Raw genomic sequence first — 17,317 nt, forward strand, 5'->3', positions numbered from 1 at the left:
TTTTATTTACCCAAAGTAATATAATTTTCCAGAGAAGTGTAACAGCTCCAACATATGGAACTGCTATCCAGTTCACTGCTTAGGTGCAGAACTGAATGGGAACAGTGGTGTGTCAATAAATAGCTTACTGCATGTCAGGGAAAGTAGTCTCTCAGGAACCATATTGCCAGCTTGGCAGGATTCTAGAAACGGAGATCTCAAGTGGAATTGGTGTAGTAATGCAGTCAGTGAATAGGGCCCGGGCATAAAGGAAATTCAACTCGAGTAACATGAAGACTAAATGGAAGGCAGTGAGAGAGTAATGAGAAAGAGGGGCTTGTTAATGTACAGGTCTATAAATCAAGGGGTTTTTCCTCTTACTCTGCCACAAACTTTGAGCCAATTTTGGACATCTTTGTAAGTCAGTACACTGTAGTTCTTCTCTTGAGAAGTAGCATCATGGCACTAGTAAGCTGTTTGGCAATCAGTTGTGCTGCCTTTACTCTTGCTGAGTAATATTTTTGTGCCACAAGAGAAGTTGGCAGGGGTTGTGATTTAGGTCTGACCTGCATACCAGTTTTATGCTGCTGAGATTCTGCTGACTTTGTTTCTGCATTTTCAGTAGCATTGCTGTGTTTAGATTTTGATCCAGCATAGCTTTCTTAGAAAATGAGAAGAGAGTTATTCCTACAGTCAGTTTAAAATGTCAGCATATAACAAGCCAACAAGTCTGGCTCCAGGTGAAGGTTTTAGACCTGAGTGTGTCTTGATTTAATGTCAGGGAGTGAGACTTGCTTGTTAAGAGAGAGAGGCTGTATTATTGAGTGTTCCAAATGAACTGATTTTGTGTGCATGTATGGTTGTAAAGATTTTGTTTATGATATAAGGCATAAAAAGGTGCGTGTATTTATAGATATAACACCATTCGCTTTCTCCTGTGTTTTTAGGGAAAAGGGTAATGGACCTGCCTGTGTTTAGTGACACTTGGGCCTTGCAAGGTGCACTACAAATAATAGCAACATTCTGAGGGAGCTGTAATTCCTCAGGTTCTTGTCAACATATTTTTAACTATTTGACAGTTACATTATAGGTGAACTGTGTTATGTCAGTGGTATTTTATTTTTGTCACAAATACTAATTTTTTTGCGTTTGCCAACTAGATCTAGTTGGAAATGCCCCTTTGGAATGTCTTTTGTCAACCTTCACCTGTGTTATTTGGGAAGGTGTTTCATAATTTGGATTTTAGTCAATGGTGAGGGGAGGTTAAGTGCCACCCCTGAAGTCCCAGATGTCAGCCTCATATCATCCTTATGGGAACTTGGGAAGGCGCAAAAGTAGTTTGGTGATACCTCTTTCCTCCCCGCACTTACACACCAATAAATGTTGGCACTGCCAGGGATCTCACCTATAATTTCTTTGTAAATGAGCATTTTATGTGATTCCCAGTTTGCATGACTCTTGTTTCTGCTTATGTATAGTGTACAAGGTCTGTCTTCTCTTCTTCCATGCCATTCCTGGCATTTTAAATTCAGGTAGATTAGATTTAGACTTTTTGTAATGAATCTGCATCATTCTGTGTTCTGCATACTCCTGAAATAGCCTGGGGGAACGTGATAGACCCGATTTATGTGTGTCATTTAGAGGCATAAGAAAGCATCTGATTGATTTAGTCTTTCTTTTTTAAGCTCTTTCCTATAAATCTAATCATTTTACTTTAGCATTACACTATTGAGGAAAGTATTTTTTTTCAAAGGCAGGATGCCTTCCATATTTAAAGGTGGTGTTACTTAAAGAAAAATGGCTTGGAGGTCTTTACAGAAGACTTTCTCTTGCTAATTCTAGTGGTAGCTCAAGATCACAGTTTGCAAGGTAGAAATATGTCTGACATTTATTTCACCAGCAGTAAGTTCAACTGCTTCATTTTTGGTACTATTTCCTGACTTCAACAGGGTATGATATGGGTAGGATGCTTCTGAACAGCACTGAGCTCTACAGCTGAAAAACTGTGTGAAAGCAGAAATGGGTGCTGATACTGCAGTGCACGGCATGTGGCAAAGGAGAAAAAGGACTGATGAGATTTGGCTGTGTTTCTTACTGTGGTGGTGAGAGGCTTAGCTTCTAGTCTCTGTCACTTTTGCACAGAGAAGCATTAAGGACCTAAACCTGTAATTTTCCAATTGAAATCAATAAGTATAAACAGTAAGCCAAGTTTTCTTCTAATATCAATCCATGTTCTTCTGTTGGCTTTAGTAAGGCTGTGCCCATTTGCAGTAGCTGAGAATTAAGCTGTTGCTCCCATCCCAACCTTTCTGACGACTTAACATAATTTTTTAAGCATAAAAGTCTTGTTTCAGATCTGGATTGTTGGCTTATGTGTTTAAATTGGACGGTTGTCAGTCCTCATGTAATCAGCACTTGGAAGAAGATCCATGAGTGAGGTTAGGTAAAACTGTGGGTTTTTTCCCTACTACTATCTGGATTTTCTCAGAACCTAGATAATTTTATCCCATTTGCATCAAACATGCAGGTAACTTTAGAATCCTGCATCTGTATTGTTTCTAGGGAAGCAAAATAAAATTACAAATGACAGTAATTGACATTACATGCTTTAATTGAATTTCCTCCTCTGTGAACCAAAACCTTTTAACCAAGTATTGCAGTGCTATTTCTGTATTTATTTGTTACATGGGTTAATGTGCTATGTGGCAGATCCAGTATTTATCCATTTTCACAAATTAAGCTATCAGTGTCATGTTGCCTTTGAATTGTTTCCTGTATTGATGGCCAAAACGGCTTGAAAAAGACTTTAGTCCTCCCTGGCTATACTTCTGTTTTTACAAAGCTGAAAATTGCAGGGTTGAAAATGAGCCCTTAGGAACAGTTTGGGAAACTCTAGGCCCAAAGCATCTTACCAATGTGCTTTTTTTTCCTCTGCAGTGATCTCTGCTAAAAAAAGGGGGAAGTTCACGGGCTTTTTGAGTGATGATGTTGTTGTTATATCGCAGGAATTAGAAATCAAGCCCTGCTTGAATTTGTTTGTGGCAAGTGAAAATGAATGACAGAGAGAATGAGTAGGGTCCCCAAACTATGCACTTCAGATCTACTATTGTCAACTTCTTGCCATGTTATACCCTCAGAGAAAGCAGCTCTGCTTTAGCCAATTTACAGCTTTCTTACTCTGCTGTAACCTCACCTATTACCTGGACATGATCTTTTGTTTAGTACTGTAGGTATATAAACAAAAAAAATTTCATTTACTATTTTTGTAAAACAGCTATTGCTGTGCATGCAAAAAAGTGCTGCTTTGTACACAAGTATAAATAATCACTTGCAAAACAGCTTGAATTGATGATGCAGGTTGCTGTGGATTCAGACTTTGTGAATTTTCATTATATATAATCATGTTCAGCATTGTCCGTGATGTTTCAAGTGAAGCATGGTTTTCCTTTAGCTGTACTTATCTCCAAAATGGGATTGCCCCAGTAAAGTATCTGGGACACTTAGAGTTCTATTCAGAACTTAAGAAAAGGAAAGCTTGGTAAAGAACTGCCAGCTCAGTATTGTCCTGTAACTGAATGCTGTTATTCAGCAGTTCAGCAATCCAGTTTTCCAGTGCCAGAAGGCAACAGGACTCCAGGAGTCAGAATGGGGAGCCCCATTACTACTTGTGAGTACTGCATGAAATGGAAATGTTGGCAGGAGAAAGCTGCTTTTAGGAGTGACCCAGTAGCCACAGACCAATGTGTATCAGAGACTCATTAGAACTGGAGAACAATGCGGTTTCAGAACTGTGATGAGGGCTCCATGTCTTTTTCTGCAGGGAATCACATCTGACATGAAACCTGCGGAATGAATGTTGTGTAGCACAACTGAATAACACTAAATAATAAATACTGCTTAGTTCTCCATACTTGTCTTTTGGCACTGGTACTTTAAATGAAGTTCAATTGGAAACTAGAAAGGTAACTACTTTCCACTACTTAGAAATGAGCCAGGGATGTGTCACTTCCCTCATCCAGCTCCAAGTTGAAACAGACACTTAAACATTTTACAGCTTCTGAAAAGTTTTAGTCTGTAGAAAACTTCATAGGAATTTGATTTTTAGTCCAAGCAAGTAATTGCTTTAGATTGTATTTTCATTACTGTCCCTCTTTGGAAGGACCTATAGACCATAAAACTAGTTTATTTCTTACCAGTAGTTTATTATTCTTTTGATGGCTCATACCTCTCCTTTCCTTTGCTTTTTAGGTTTTTATATGCCTTTTACTGTTTCAGAGCTTAATCCTCATTCCATGTGAGTTTTGCTAATTATTTCAGTTGGGAAGTATTTTTAGAGAAAAGAGTACTGTGACCAGGACCTGAATTTGGTAATATCACACGCGCACCTCAATTCTGGAAACAAGCTTCAAGGATTCTGTAACTCCTGTTGATCAGATTCTGTTTCACAAACAAAAAACCAACCAAACAAAAATATTGCCATGTCTATGCATAGACCTTTCTTACACTTTGAGGGGAATTGTGACTTTATTCAGTTATAAGGGGAAAAGGTACAAATTACCTAGAGCAGAAACAGACTGCGATTACTAAAAACGTGTGTTTTACACTTGCCCTTTGAGCACTTTGTTTAGTTATACGACTGATAACAAAGGCACACAATCAAAACTGCATCACAGCCTTCAGAACACAACTCACCAAGCTGCAAAAAGCAGATTTGGTTTCTTTTGCAGATGGTCTATGAGTCTCATGTGGCATCATATTAAATTATAAAGGCAGTCAGTCGCTTGTTCTGAAGCGATGCTCCGAGCCGAGAGTTGTGATGTGCTTGGACCATTCTGTTGGAAAACAGGCTCTAAAGCTAATACAGCTTCTCTGAAGAGCAGCAGCAAAGGGGCCTGCAAGGGGCTTCAAACACCTTAAGGACTGCAGTCCCCCCTGTGATGCACTATGAGGGTGGCCCAGCGACCCCACGATGGGCTGTGGAGCGTTTTGCCCTAAAGGTAGGAGACTAGACTGACTTGGTTTCTGTGATACTTTAGGAGCATTGTTTTCTGACCTTGTGTATTTCAATGGCAGTTATTTTTGGTTTGTAATATTTTGGAGATAAGAAGGGGAGTATATTTTCTTCTTACCCTTGTCAGACTTCGCTTTTCCTGGGTAAAAGAGGAAGAAAATACAGCAGTTAATTTTGAATGCTATTCCATGAAAATATTTCTGCAGTATTAGTGAGATAGAATTAGCTATTTCATCCTAGTGGTATTTCATAAGAGTATGTGTTTCTGTTAGCTTCAGTTTGGTACAAATTCAGTCCTTAAGTAACACTGGCTCCAGTGTGAAAACAGTGATTTTTATCAGCTGAATTTCCACTCAGAGCAAGCTGTAGTTGAAAGCATTCTTGGGGTAGAAATTTTCAGATGAGCTATGTGTTATGCAGTAGGTAAGTTTTAATATTTGTGCTTATTAAAATGAAAATTTTGTGATACTGTATGCTTTCTAATAGGAAGAGCAACATAAACTCATTTATGACATCAGCAACAGAAAGCTGCAGATTATTTCTGAGAAACTCCAAATGTGTCAGTGCTATGAAGTAAAACCCATTTAAGGTTATCTACTTAGATTATTGAGTTGCAGGTTTTGGTACATTCACCTGCAAGGTAGGAAATACAGCCACAGCTACTATTGATATGATTGCTCCTCTTGCTGAAATAGATACATTAGTAATGACAGCAACCCAGGAAATGCATTTGACAGGTAGGAGCTTACACAGTGGTGTTTCCCTTGTCTGACAGCTCTTGACAGGTGGTAGCAAGTGCTGCTCCGAACTTACAGCTTGTTTGGGATTTCTTGGAAAAGACAGTTGTAATGCATGTGCAGTTCAGAGCTGGTCCTCACAATAACATGTGAACACCATAATCAGATGAACTGTTCAATAAAGTACTTTATTTTAGGGCATTTGGAAATTGGAGCAGCTGTTTGAGTTTTATGAGGAAATAAGGAAGATTAGGAACGCACAGGAGGGTACTGGGCAGGGCCTGGGAAAGGCAAGGCACAGGACTGGATGAAAATCGTTACTACTGGTTATATGGAAAGAAGGGTGTTCTCTTTACAATGATATGGGTTTGGAAAGCAAGAGTATTCTTGTCCACTCTGTGTCAGGCTAAGTGTAGCATTGCAGACAGGTAAGGCTGTATTTTCAAGTGCCAAGCTTCCATTTTACAAGTGCAATTTGTATCTCCAGAAAGGAAACATGTAGATGTATTCCATCATCTGAAATTGCATCACTTTCTATGCTGCAGAATGGGGATAATGCTATTTTTTTCTGTTGGTGGGATGTTAAATGAATTAATTCTGATTAAGGGATTTGAGAACCTAGACTGGAAAATGTTCATTTATTTCCTGCGCAAATTGAGAACTAACTCTGCTTTCCTAGGCCAAACATAGTTTCCAGCTTGTGCTACCAAAGTCCTGTCTTGCATCATCATCTTACACTTTTGTGTAAATATGTTTTAGGAGAATAGCACAGCCATACTGCTGATCACACCACACTGTGATTTATGCCAGCTGACCGAAGTCCTCCCTCTAGCCAGGGATTGCCACAGCCCTAATATTTCTGTCCCTGAAATGGCCTTTCAAGCTGTATGGCTGGGAAAAAGCAGAAGGACTTCCACACATCAGACCTGCATCCTGCTGGTGCAAACTCCTGTGAGATAAGAATGGGAAAGCAAGTTTACCTTTTCTGTAGTCCTTGCTGTCACAGTCAAACCCTGAAGCTTTTCTGCTGTCAAATACCTGTTAACCTCCACATTGGTGAGAGAACCCCAGAGGGCAGCTTACTCTTCAGTATGCTAGAAGATATATTTCTGCCATTTTAAGGTTTCATTTTTTTGCCTTTCACCAAATCCGGCCCATTTTCTTTAAGAATGTAGCTGTGTTTCTGTTGATCCAGCCAAAGCCACAGCCTAGTTTTCCCATGTTGAAGGCCTGTCTTTAGATCCCAATTCCCAAATTAGATCCTGATTCTGCCCTTGACAAAAAACTTCAATTCCCTAGGACATGTTGCAGAGATTTTTAGAAACCATCTGTGTGGTAGGCGCAAATAATAAACATAGCAAGAAACTGAAAATCTTTAAAGTGGAGGGGAAAAACAGAATTAGATGTTGCAAGTTAATTCTCCTTTGTTGTACTGAATCTGAGAAACATGGTTAGATGCCCAGGATTGATGCAGAAGGTAGCAAAAAATGGGCTGCAAACTACCAATTATGTAAATTAGTAATACATCTACATATTTGTATTCATTATTATTTTAATTTCTTTGGGTGACTCTTATCCCATCTTTCATGTGTTTGCTACTTGTCCAGCCTCTGTGTCACCCCCAGACTTCATCTTGGTTGACTTTGACACCAAAGTAAGTTCTGGAAATGTGAGGAACTTCCATAAGATATTAAGGTGGTTTGGGCTTTGTTTTTTTTTCCTTTTGAGATGTAGAAATTCTTGGCCATTTACTACAAATCTTTTGATCCTTTGTCACAAAGTCATTCCTTGAAGATGACAAGATGCTTATCTTAAAACACAAGTAGCTCTAGGAACTACAGTTTGAAAAGAGTGTGATACATAAACTGATTTGCAGTCTCTGAGAAGGAACTTCAACTTTCCAGTAAATGTAGTAATTTTTCTATTTCTTTCAAGAGAAAGCAATCATCTAGATGACTGAGATGCAGTAGGTCTGACACTTAACTTTTTCTCCTTCAAAAGCGAGGCTTATATACACAAGAAGAAAAGAGCAAGAAATTCAGGAAATCCTCAGCTTGCTACTGGTGTGCCCTCACATTCCTATGAACTATTTTTGGGTTTTCTCTTAGGAATAGCTAGAACTTGTTGAGCTGGGAAAGACTTCTTGGAACTGATCCTTGGTTTTGTCTTCTCTGCATGAGTGCCTCATGTTGATGTTGGAATAGCTACTATTAGCTGGTTGGTGATTCACAAAATGAGGCAAGTCAGCCCTACAAAATCAGCTTCTCCACTCCACAGTGTTTGGAAAAAAACTGTTGCAGCAAGCTGTTGTGCATATAGGATGAACAATTGCCTCCACTTGCTTCGGGTTAGGACTGCAGCAAGAGGTCTGTCTGCCTCTCCTCTGCAGATTTGTTGTAACTCGAGAAACATCAAAATATCAGTGAGAAGGATAAAAATGCTTCCTCTTTCTGTCTCTGTGTAGCCCCGAGTGCTCTGTGTAATTGTGATGTGCCTCAATAAATCGGTTTAGAGATCTGTCAATACTTAGCTCAATAAGTTGGAAATCTCAGCTGTCGAAGGATTGGTTTCAATAAAACACTTTGAATGCAGGGATACCATGTGCACACCAGCAAACAACCTGTGTGTGTCTGTTGCACAAAGACCCTGTGTAAGCATCTGAGGCTGTTTGGAGCTTGCAGGCTGGGATCAGATTCAGCACAGCACATTTTGATAACAACTTGGAATGGTCACAGCATTTCTCATATGCGTGATTTATTCTTCAGTGGGAGTAAAAATCAGTGTCAATTAAACTCTTGTCTGTATTTGTTCCCAAAACTGCCTTTTGGGTTTTTTTTGTTTGGTTTTTTTTTTTTTTCAGTAGGGTTTTAAACACTCCTGGAGGGTAACAAGCTTCTCAAAACATCTGCAGACACTGCTTATGTATTTTAAAAGATGTGTTGAGAGGATGTGTTGAAGGAATGAATGGAATGACTGGTATCTGTGTTAGCTTGACACTGCACCACTTATTACCTCTTAGAAACTACAGGAAAATTCTGAGAAAGAAGGACTGAGTTTGCTCCGTGATTTGTTGTTTTTTACCTACTCAGACCCAGACCAGACATTTGTCAGCCTATGGAGTTGTTGTTTTTTTTTCCCTGTTAATTGCAAAAGAGAAAGGAACAGCAAAATAGTCACTGAGGTACTTCAGGGTGGCTTCGGACTTTAAAGAAAGCTCAAGGCAATAAGCATTTAATTTCTACTGGATACATGAAAATCAAATCATAGCATTTCTCCCATCTTTTTTGTGAACAGCATTACTCCTGTTCTTTTTGTGTGCATGCCATGTTTGGTTTAATGGAGAAATGAGAAAAGAAAATAGATTCTTTTTTGGAGACTGAGTACTAATGTAGAAACATTAAAGACAGGCACATTGTTGTCAGCCAGTTTGCATATTTATTTACTTTTACAAATGGTTGGCTTGGAGTCAGCAGTTAATGGAATGAGAATGATGTTCCTGTACAGATCATTTCCTGAGAAACATTTTCAATTACAAACATATCTCTGCTTTTCTTCCCTCATTTGTTATGTCTTGGAGAATAAATGGGGAGTAGCATTTACAACTCAAGGTTTATGTTCTGAAGACAATTTTAACAATGATCCCCACATAAAAAGGCCCTTTTGTAGTTGCAGACATATGTTTATGATGTTTTGTGCTGTGAATATCAAATTTCTGGTGGACGCTGTGTCACACTCTGCAAACTTGTAAACATCTATAAATCCATTGGATCATTTTAGTACCATGTGTTATGCAGATTTATTGTCTTTTGTGTGGATTTCTTTTGTTTCGGAGTTAAAGCTGAGCTGCCAGAATCCATGTTGGATGAATTATGTATTCCAGAAAATTAGGCAGTACCATTTTAGATTAATATTTTCTTTTCTCTTTGTGGACTTACAAGATGCACACACACAAGTATTTGAAATTAACATTTTGGATGGATTGCCCAGAAAGCAATTGCATAAGTTTGCTTGACTAAATAGTATCATTCTGTAAAAGCTTAAACTAGGACTTTTTGAAAATGTGTTTGCTGGTTTTTTTTTCCTCATTCTCTACCATCTTAGGTAATTTTGATCAGTTTTCATATTTACTAGTACAAATCCAGAATTACTCCACTGGAATTATATCAGCTTATAGAACTGGAGTATGTGAGAGGGAACAGGAATCCCACTGAGCCAGTGATCTGGTATAAATCAGCATAAATCCACTGAAGTCTGTGCAGATACACTCATTTACACTCAAGTCTGTTTTGCAGGCCATCAAATTGGTAGAAGAAGTAAAGCTGCTCTTGTGCAGGAGTGGTTACAAAAACAAACCACCAAGGTCATGGGCATTTACCAGAAATTTGCACCCAGTAAAGAGAATATGAAACCAAAAAGCAATTCTTCTAAATTTGGCTCAATTGTAATTGAGTGTGTGTCTTACACAAGAGCAGTAAAGACAGTTTTGAAGAAAATCAGCATTCTTCTGAACTGGCTGTGACTTCTGGCTACATACATAAATGTATGTAGCATAGGCATGCATGTTTGAATGTGGGCATATATACAAATATCCAGTGTTATTCTGGCAATATGAATGCAGCTAGCGTTCCAAATGGTCCAAAGAATAAGCTTAAGACAGAGGCATGACATGTAAAGCTACTGCCTACCATAGCAGTTTAAAATATCAGATATTTTTTGACCTTTTATAGAAAGCTTAAACTCTTGGAGTCATGTGAATGACTCAGCTTCTACAAAAAAAACCCCAAACCTAAAAACCAACAAACCCAACCAAAGCACATGCAACCTTCAAAATGGCAGAGAAGACCTTGAATGGAAAACTCTTAGACTGGAGAAAGAAAGCAGTTAAAGAACTGCAGAAATGTTGTATACATTTATGTAGGTGTATGTGCATATATTTAAATCTCCTGGTTTTGAAAAATTGAGGTCAGAGCCATTGTGGCATTGTGCTCCTCCAGCATTAGGGCTCAGTTCTAGTTAGTCACACACTTCCAGAATCGATCCGTTACTTTTGTAGCACTTGAGTAATTTTAGTTTTGTAAGTACGGAATCAATTACATGGGAAAATATGGCTGTAGCACTCAGAGGAGAGACTATTTAACACTGCATCTTGCTGTATTTATTTTATGATTCTTTGGATAGATATGCTAAAATATGTCTAAACCACAGAGAGTGCATTGGGTGATGTGGCATTTCTGAGCTCGGTTAAATAATGAGATGTGTTTCATTCAAATCAGACTAATGTTAAGCCCTGAATACTAAATAGGGCAGCAAAAAGCCTTCAGCACACAAAATAAACAAGTAAAAAACCCAAATGAAACTGTCTAATAAATACAATGTGGAGCAACAGGCTGCATGCACTAGAGGAATTAAGCCAATTTAAACCGTATGGGCAGTGCTCCACTTTCAGATGTGCTCGGCCTCCAGCAGTTCCAATGGCAGTTGGATGCACGCATCAAAGGGCAGGGCCTGGCTCAGAGCACCAGCGTGGATTTGATAGCATAGGTTTATGACCTTGTAATCCTAGAGCATCTAAACCAGTAAGAATTCCATCCAGCTTAAAATAGCTGCTGTAGCTGCTGTTGATACAGGCCTGCGGGCTCCCCGGCTCTGGGGCCAAATTTGGTGCTGGCATGGTGGGAGGAAGTCTGTTGACAGCTGATAGCAGTGGAGTTACACTTGATTACATCATAAGAAATTTGGCACGTGGAGCTGAATCAGAAGTCTGAGCAGAAATGTCCATTCTTTGTCCAGCGTTAAAAGTGGGACTTGCACATTGCCAATCCACAGAGATTTGTCTTGCCCATGTGTAACTGTTGCTTTTAAGGGTCTTGCTCTAAAAGTACATTCAACCACGGGTTCCACTCAGCATGGCGACTGAAAAAAAAAAAAAAGCCGTGAAGGACTGGATTTTATTCCTGTGTCCAAAAGGATAAAGTCTCTAATCCTACCAATATAAGCATGACGAGCATAAGTCCCATGGTAGCTGATGAACTGGGCTGTGTCTGGGTCACAGCAGAGGGTGAGAACAGAAAGGTGGTCTTAACTCTAATTACTGGGGTTATCCAGTGGCCAAGCATGCCCCAAGTCAAACAGACAACTCTGTGGATACTCTCCTTCAGAGGAACTGCCACAGGTCCCAGTGCACTGGTCTGGCAACTGATGTGGTATCGATGAACTGCTGCAGGTGCATCCCCTCCTCCCTTCCTGGAGCTTTACACTGTAAGGCTTGGAGTGGAGGTTTTACTGATGCTCCAAAGTAATTCCTCAAAGTATTTAAAAAAATTAGAGTATTTTATTTTAATTTCAGCTGCTGCAAAAATTGCCCTACTACTGTGTTCTTTGTTTTTATTAAACTACTAAGTTGCTGAAGTGATTTTCATGAAAATTAATTAAAACAAATTAGTGAAAGGCAGCTGAAAAATTGATTCCTCTGCTGAAACTGTGGTATGCAAACTCAACCTCAATCACATATTTGTGGTTCCTCTATAAACACCTAAGTGTATAGCAGTGATTTGTCATGTTTGGATTTTTTTGACAATTCTTAGAAAGTGAGTCTATACTACATAGTACATTTTCACTCACTTTACATACAGCTTGATGTAATGCATGTGCTTACTTGATCCATTTAGTAATATTACTAATCTGTAGTCAAATCTTTGCTCTTCAGTATTGGGAAAGAATTGAAAAGATGCTATAAGGCTCAGGGTCTCTCCATCATGTTTTCTGCTTGTAGGGAACAGGAGAGCAGGTGGAGTCTTTATTATGGGATTAATACCAACCTGGGGCAGGGGTTGTGCACTGCAGAATGCAGTGGCTGAGGAGGAGCTGTCCTCTCTGCAAACTGGGTCCATCTGGGATCTGTGGATCATCTGGCAGTGTGTTGGGGAGGTTCTGCATACGGCTCTGGCAGGTGTGCACAGTGTATTTGCAGTTTGGGTGAGCTGCTTACAGCAACCTACAGAAAGCAGGGCTTAGCCCCTGCTGTACAACAAATATAACAGTTGCATTCTAGAACACATCAATGTATTAGTTCCCTGTGTGTGTTTCTTATAATTTTCCTTGTATCTTATGTTCCCTTTCCATGCTAAGATAATGGCAGGGTTTTGTTTGCTTTCTCTTATTTTCAGAAACTCTGGTAATAGGATGAAGGTCATGTTATTAAAAGTAGAATGTAATAGTTGTGCACATTGGAGGACAAATGTGGGGAGGTTCAGTGGGCCTTGTAAAGAATTCCTTACATAACATTCAACCTTGAAAGGTCCGCTCAGTCTCCTTGGAGAAATGTCAGCCAGCTCTGCCAGCGGGTTGCTCCCTGGAGAGAGGAACCAAAAGCTTTCATTATTGTCCTTCACTAGGAAAATGAACTGACTGCTTTCTCCAGTGTGTCTTGCCCAAGCAGAGCTTTAAGCCCTTTGGGAGAGGGGAGCTCAGTGGAGACAGTTGGCTTGAACAGATTTTAGTTACTATGCTCCCTCCTGGGATTGATGTGAAAAAAACCCATGTTTTCTGCCTAGGAACCTTTGTGCAGAAGTCCTGCAAGAACTAAAGATGTCAAACCAGAAAGACCTCCACGTGGTCTATCCACTGACATCTTTATGCCCATAACCATTTTGAACCAAAATAAAAATAATTTAAAAAAAAATCAAAGAGGTTAATAAAACCAACAGTTATTTTCTCCAAGGAGTGCTAACAATTCCAACAACTGCCATTAAGTGTAAACAGTTCCTGAGATTGTACATGCTAGACCAAATTCATCTTTGCTATAACTCCTCAGAACTCAGTGGAGTTACATAAGGGATTAATTTGGTCTGGTGCTCTCAGCCACCAGTTTTAGAGAATACACAACAACCGAGGGAACTATTATTGTCAACATTATTTTATGACTCTTTAGAGCTGCTCAGTATTTGTATTTTACAGATACACAAGCAGAGTGAGTGTGTGGAGTGAAGTTACGGGTTCAGTACTGAAGGCAGTGGATTTTTCAAAGATATTTTTGTTCAGTTAAAAGTAATAAGGATTCCAGCAGCCATGATTGCTGTGAATCTCACATAGATGCCTGAATACAGCTACACAGATTCTTGAAACATGCACAGGCATTTCATCAACATTTCACAAAGCGTAGAAAATATTTGGAAAGTTTTAAGTCCTGTTATCACACCAACTGACTGATTATCACAGTGTTCATGTGAAATTTAGCTACACTTACTGCACACAGGAAGCTAAGGCAGAGAGGCAAAACATCCAAAAGCTAACCTAGGAGTCAACCACAAAACACAAGATCTCTAAAGTACTTTTCTGTTTTCTCCCAACCTAAATTGTTTCTGTAATTTTCAGAATAAACTGAGGAAAGCATCAGCCAGTAAATCTGAACTATTGGATGGTGAATCTGGATCTGCACGTAAATCAAATACTTTAGTTCACATCAGAAGGTGCAGACAACTATTTGAATCTACAGGACATATGTAGGATCATTGAATTAAGTTGTTTAAGTTTAAACTATGACTGGAACAGATGTGCTAACAACACCTTTTAAAGGTCTGTACTCTGGAAACTGAGTGATCAAAACAACATTTTTTACTTGCCATTCATAAGACAGCAGACAGCAAGCCTCCTTCCTGGTTTGATAAGCCAGGTTTGCACTGATTTCTTGGTTACAAAGCAAGATACAAACTTGTGGGTTCCCTCCCTGCGCAGTGCTGTGAGTTCTTCCATAGCAGCAGGATTAGTGTATTGGCTTCTTTGTGTTTATTCTTGTCTGTTAAGGAGGCATGTTTGGGCAGGAAAGGAGAGGTTTTGTCTTTGCAACCTACTAAAGTTTTGGGTCACCCAGAGGAATGAATGCTCTGAACTCTACCAGGTGCAGAACTGGTGGCAGTCCTCCTTTTACACCACTTCTCTGGATCTTTCTGTTCTTACGTTCTCAGAGCATGTATTACAAGAAGATTGGTTTTTGTAGTATTTAGGGACTTTGGCTGAGTAAGAACTCATCTGTATTTCCCGACAACTGCAGGTATCTTCAAACTATGGGATCTTGGATTACTCCTCCTTCTCCTGCGTTTGAGCTCTTTCTCAACCTGTTGCTGGACTCCACACTCAGGCAGTACTTTTGAGGTTCATCATCTTACACCTGTGTCTTGCTACCGTGATTTCTGCTAAGGAAAGGCCAAGGACACAGGCCAGAAGCATCCCACAGCCTGCTCTAGCTGGGCTGCCTCTGACCTGAGCAAAGGAGGTAGCTGTGAGCTGCAGCTGCACCTTCGGTCCTGAGTAGTTTCTCAGTGTGGCAACTCCTCCATGGATATATAGCCAGGCCCAGCTCTGCTCAAGTAGCTAAACTTGAAGCATTTCCAGAGCAAGGGTGACATAGCTGAGAGCAATAATCATTTCCCTCAGCTAAAATGATTCATTAGTGTTAAAATATCAGGACCATTAAAATGCAAGTGAGCCTTTTAAAATTCGAGGACAATGGGCCTTATCCTGGAAAAGATTTGAGGCAATTGCATGAATCCCAGAACGATTACCCACGAAAAATCTACTCATACAAGTAAAGGTTTATTGGCTGGACCTCCAATTTTTGTTAGCTATCCTTTATTGCTGTAATTACACCTAGTGGCTTATCTAATAGAGTCATGTTCTTATAAGGAAATTAAGACAACTAATGCTACTTTTAGCAAGAGTGAAATAGTAAGTGAAATCAAACTGAAATTTGACCAAGCTCTTCTTTTTTATTTCCTAGTATCTGAATTACAGGAAGAAGGAATGAATGCCATTAACTTGCCTCTCAGTCCAATTCCATTCGAACTAGACCCTGAGGACACTATGCTAGGTAATTCACGACAATTTTACATCTCAACATAAAAGCTTGATGTAAAATAAAGTGTCATGCTGTAATAGCTACTAATATCTTTCTTTTAAACCTTCCAGAGGAAAATGAAGTCCGAACAATGGTTGATCCAAATTCAAGAAATGACCCAAAATTACAAGAACTAATGAAGGTAATGAAAAGCATGTAAACACTCTCAGGAAAGTGAAACTATTTTTTGATGCTACCTGTGCCTCTTTCATTTGAACACTTCAAAGCACTGGTTAGATATTAATTAAATGAAACCATCTGGTGTGCACATCCCAGTGAAATGGGCAGGTCATTCACTGCAGCATCTTTCTCTAGATGTGGCACAGAGAGACTTAAGAATTTCAATTAAAATCCTGAGTCTAGATTCTCAGTGCCATCCCACCACCAACATAAGATCACACGGACTTTCCCTCGTCTTTTTGATTCTTGAGGTTAGAACTTCAGCAGGATGCTTCATCAGAATCAACTTCAGAATCTTTTGCTTCACAATAAAATGTTAAAATGCGACTGAAAGCAAGGGAAACATTTCAGTCCAGGAGGCACTGAATCCATTGGTATTTGTCTAGACCTCGTGGTGCATTGACACAGCCACCTTAGAAGAGTCTTTCCTGAGTCTTTCCTGTTTGCTTCTCATGGTATTTCAGGCTGTATTTTGAGCCATTGCAATTTGGTATTCTTTCTATTTTCTATTTTCATCATCGTACAAAATGACATGTGTTTTAAATTGCAAATGAATAGTCTATAATACTGCCAAATTTGTGTTTCCCATATAGGTATTAATTGACTGGATTAATGATGTGTTGGTAGGAGAGAGGATTATTGTGAAAGACTTGGCTGAAGACCTGTATGATGGACAAGTTTTGCAGAAATTATTTGGTAAGAAAAAATATACGTGCACGCTGTTAAGGCACTTTTGTCAATAAGTGGATCTCTTATTCCTACTTAGGAGCCTTGGTATCATCTTACATTTATGCCACTAAGTAATATAAAAATAGCATTGTATTATGAGGCCCTTGAGCAATAGGCTGCACGCACAGTCCTCAGAGCTGCAGTGCCATGTGTGGTGCTCTGCAGTTGATGAGAACAGCACAAAGCCTACCTGGGCCGTTAGAGAGGGAGGGTTCTTGTCTTGGCAACAGTGTTCAGTCCAATTAAATTTATTATCTGCATATGTGCTGCACAAACTTAACCGTGTTACAAGTGGAAAGTAAGTTCGAAGGAAAGGGTATTTTCAGTACAACGGTGGATGTTTTTAATCTCTGCTCGTTCCGTACTGTAGTTTATTCACATTGCGAAGTTCCTCTGGAAAGTTGGAATTTCTCTCTGATTTGATGTCTGGCTTTTAACGTTGCTGAGGTAATGGTGCCCAGTGGACTGCAAACTGAGCTTCAGCTGAGAAACAGATAGAGAAAAGAAACTGCTAATGCAGAGCTGGCATGTGCTTTTTACAGTGCTGGCTTGGAAGCCATTTTCGTAGTTATTACAGCTCATAAAGTCTCCAGTAAATTTCTTTTCAGTATCTTAAATGAATCTTGAAACATCATGTGAGCACTTACAATAAAGACTACACAGACTATTCCCTTCTATGAATGGCTGAGCTATTGAATATATTGTGATGGACTGGATATGCCCCAGACTGAGCAATTTGATTCACATGGGCAGACCTCCAGTGACCTCACCCAAAATCCAAAAAATGCG

The 17,317-nt window shown here is 39.4% G+C and overlaps 1 protein-coding gene across 2 annotated transcripts in view; it reads left to right on the forward strand.

Annotated features, from left to right (window-relative positions):
• Positions 1-17,317, forward strand: part of PARVA (parvin alpha) — a 66,509-nt gene that overhangs the window by 26,540 nt on the left and 22,652 nt on the right. Inside the window, exons 1-4 of one of the 2 annotated variants that reach the window (XM_017825025.1) lie at positions 4,622-4,976; positions 15,503-15,592; positions 15,691-15,761; positions 16,393-16,495. In XM_017825025.1, coding sequence (XP_017680514.1) covers positions 4,949-4,976; positions 15,503-15,592; positions 15,691-15,761; positions 16,393-16,495 — 292 coding nt within the window. In that variant the 5' untranslated portion in view covers positions 4,622-4,948. Of the gene's footprint in view, positions 1-4,621; positions 4,977-15,502; positions 15,593-15,690; positions 15,762-16,392; positions 16,496-17,317 lie in introns of those variants that run through there. The other variant, XM_017825024.1, reaches the window with a different exon arrangement.

Source organism: Lepidothrix coronata, unplaced genomic scaffold, assembly GCF_001604755.1.
Source record: "Lepidothrix coronata isolate B3197 unplaced genomic scaffold, Lepidothrix_coronata-1.0 Scaffold115, whole genome shotgun sequence".
Taxonomy (NCBI): Eukaryota; Metazoa; Chordata; class Aves; order Passeriformes; family Pipridae; genus Lepidothrix; species Lepidothrix coronata.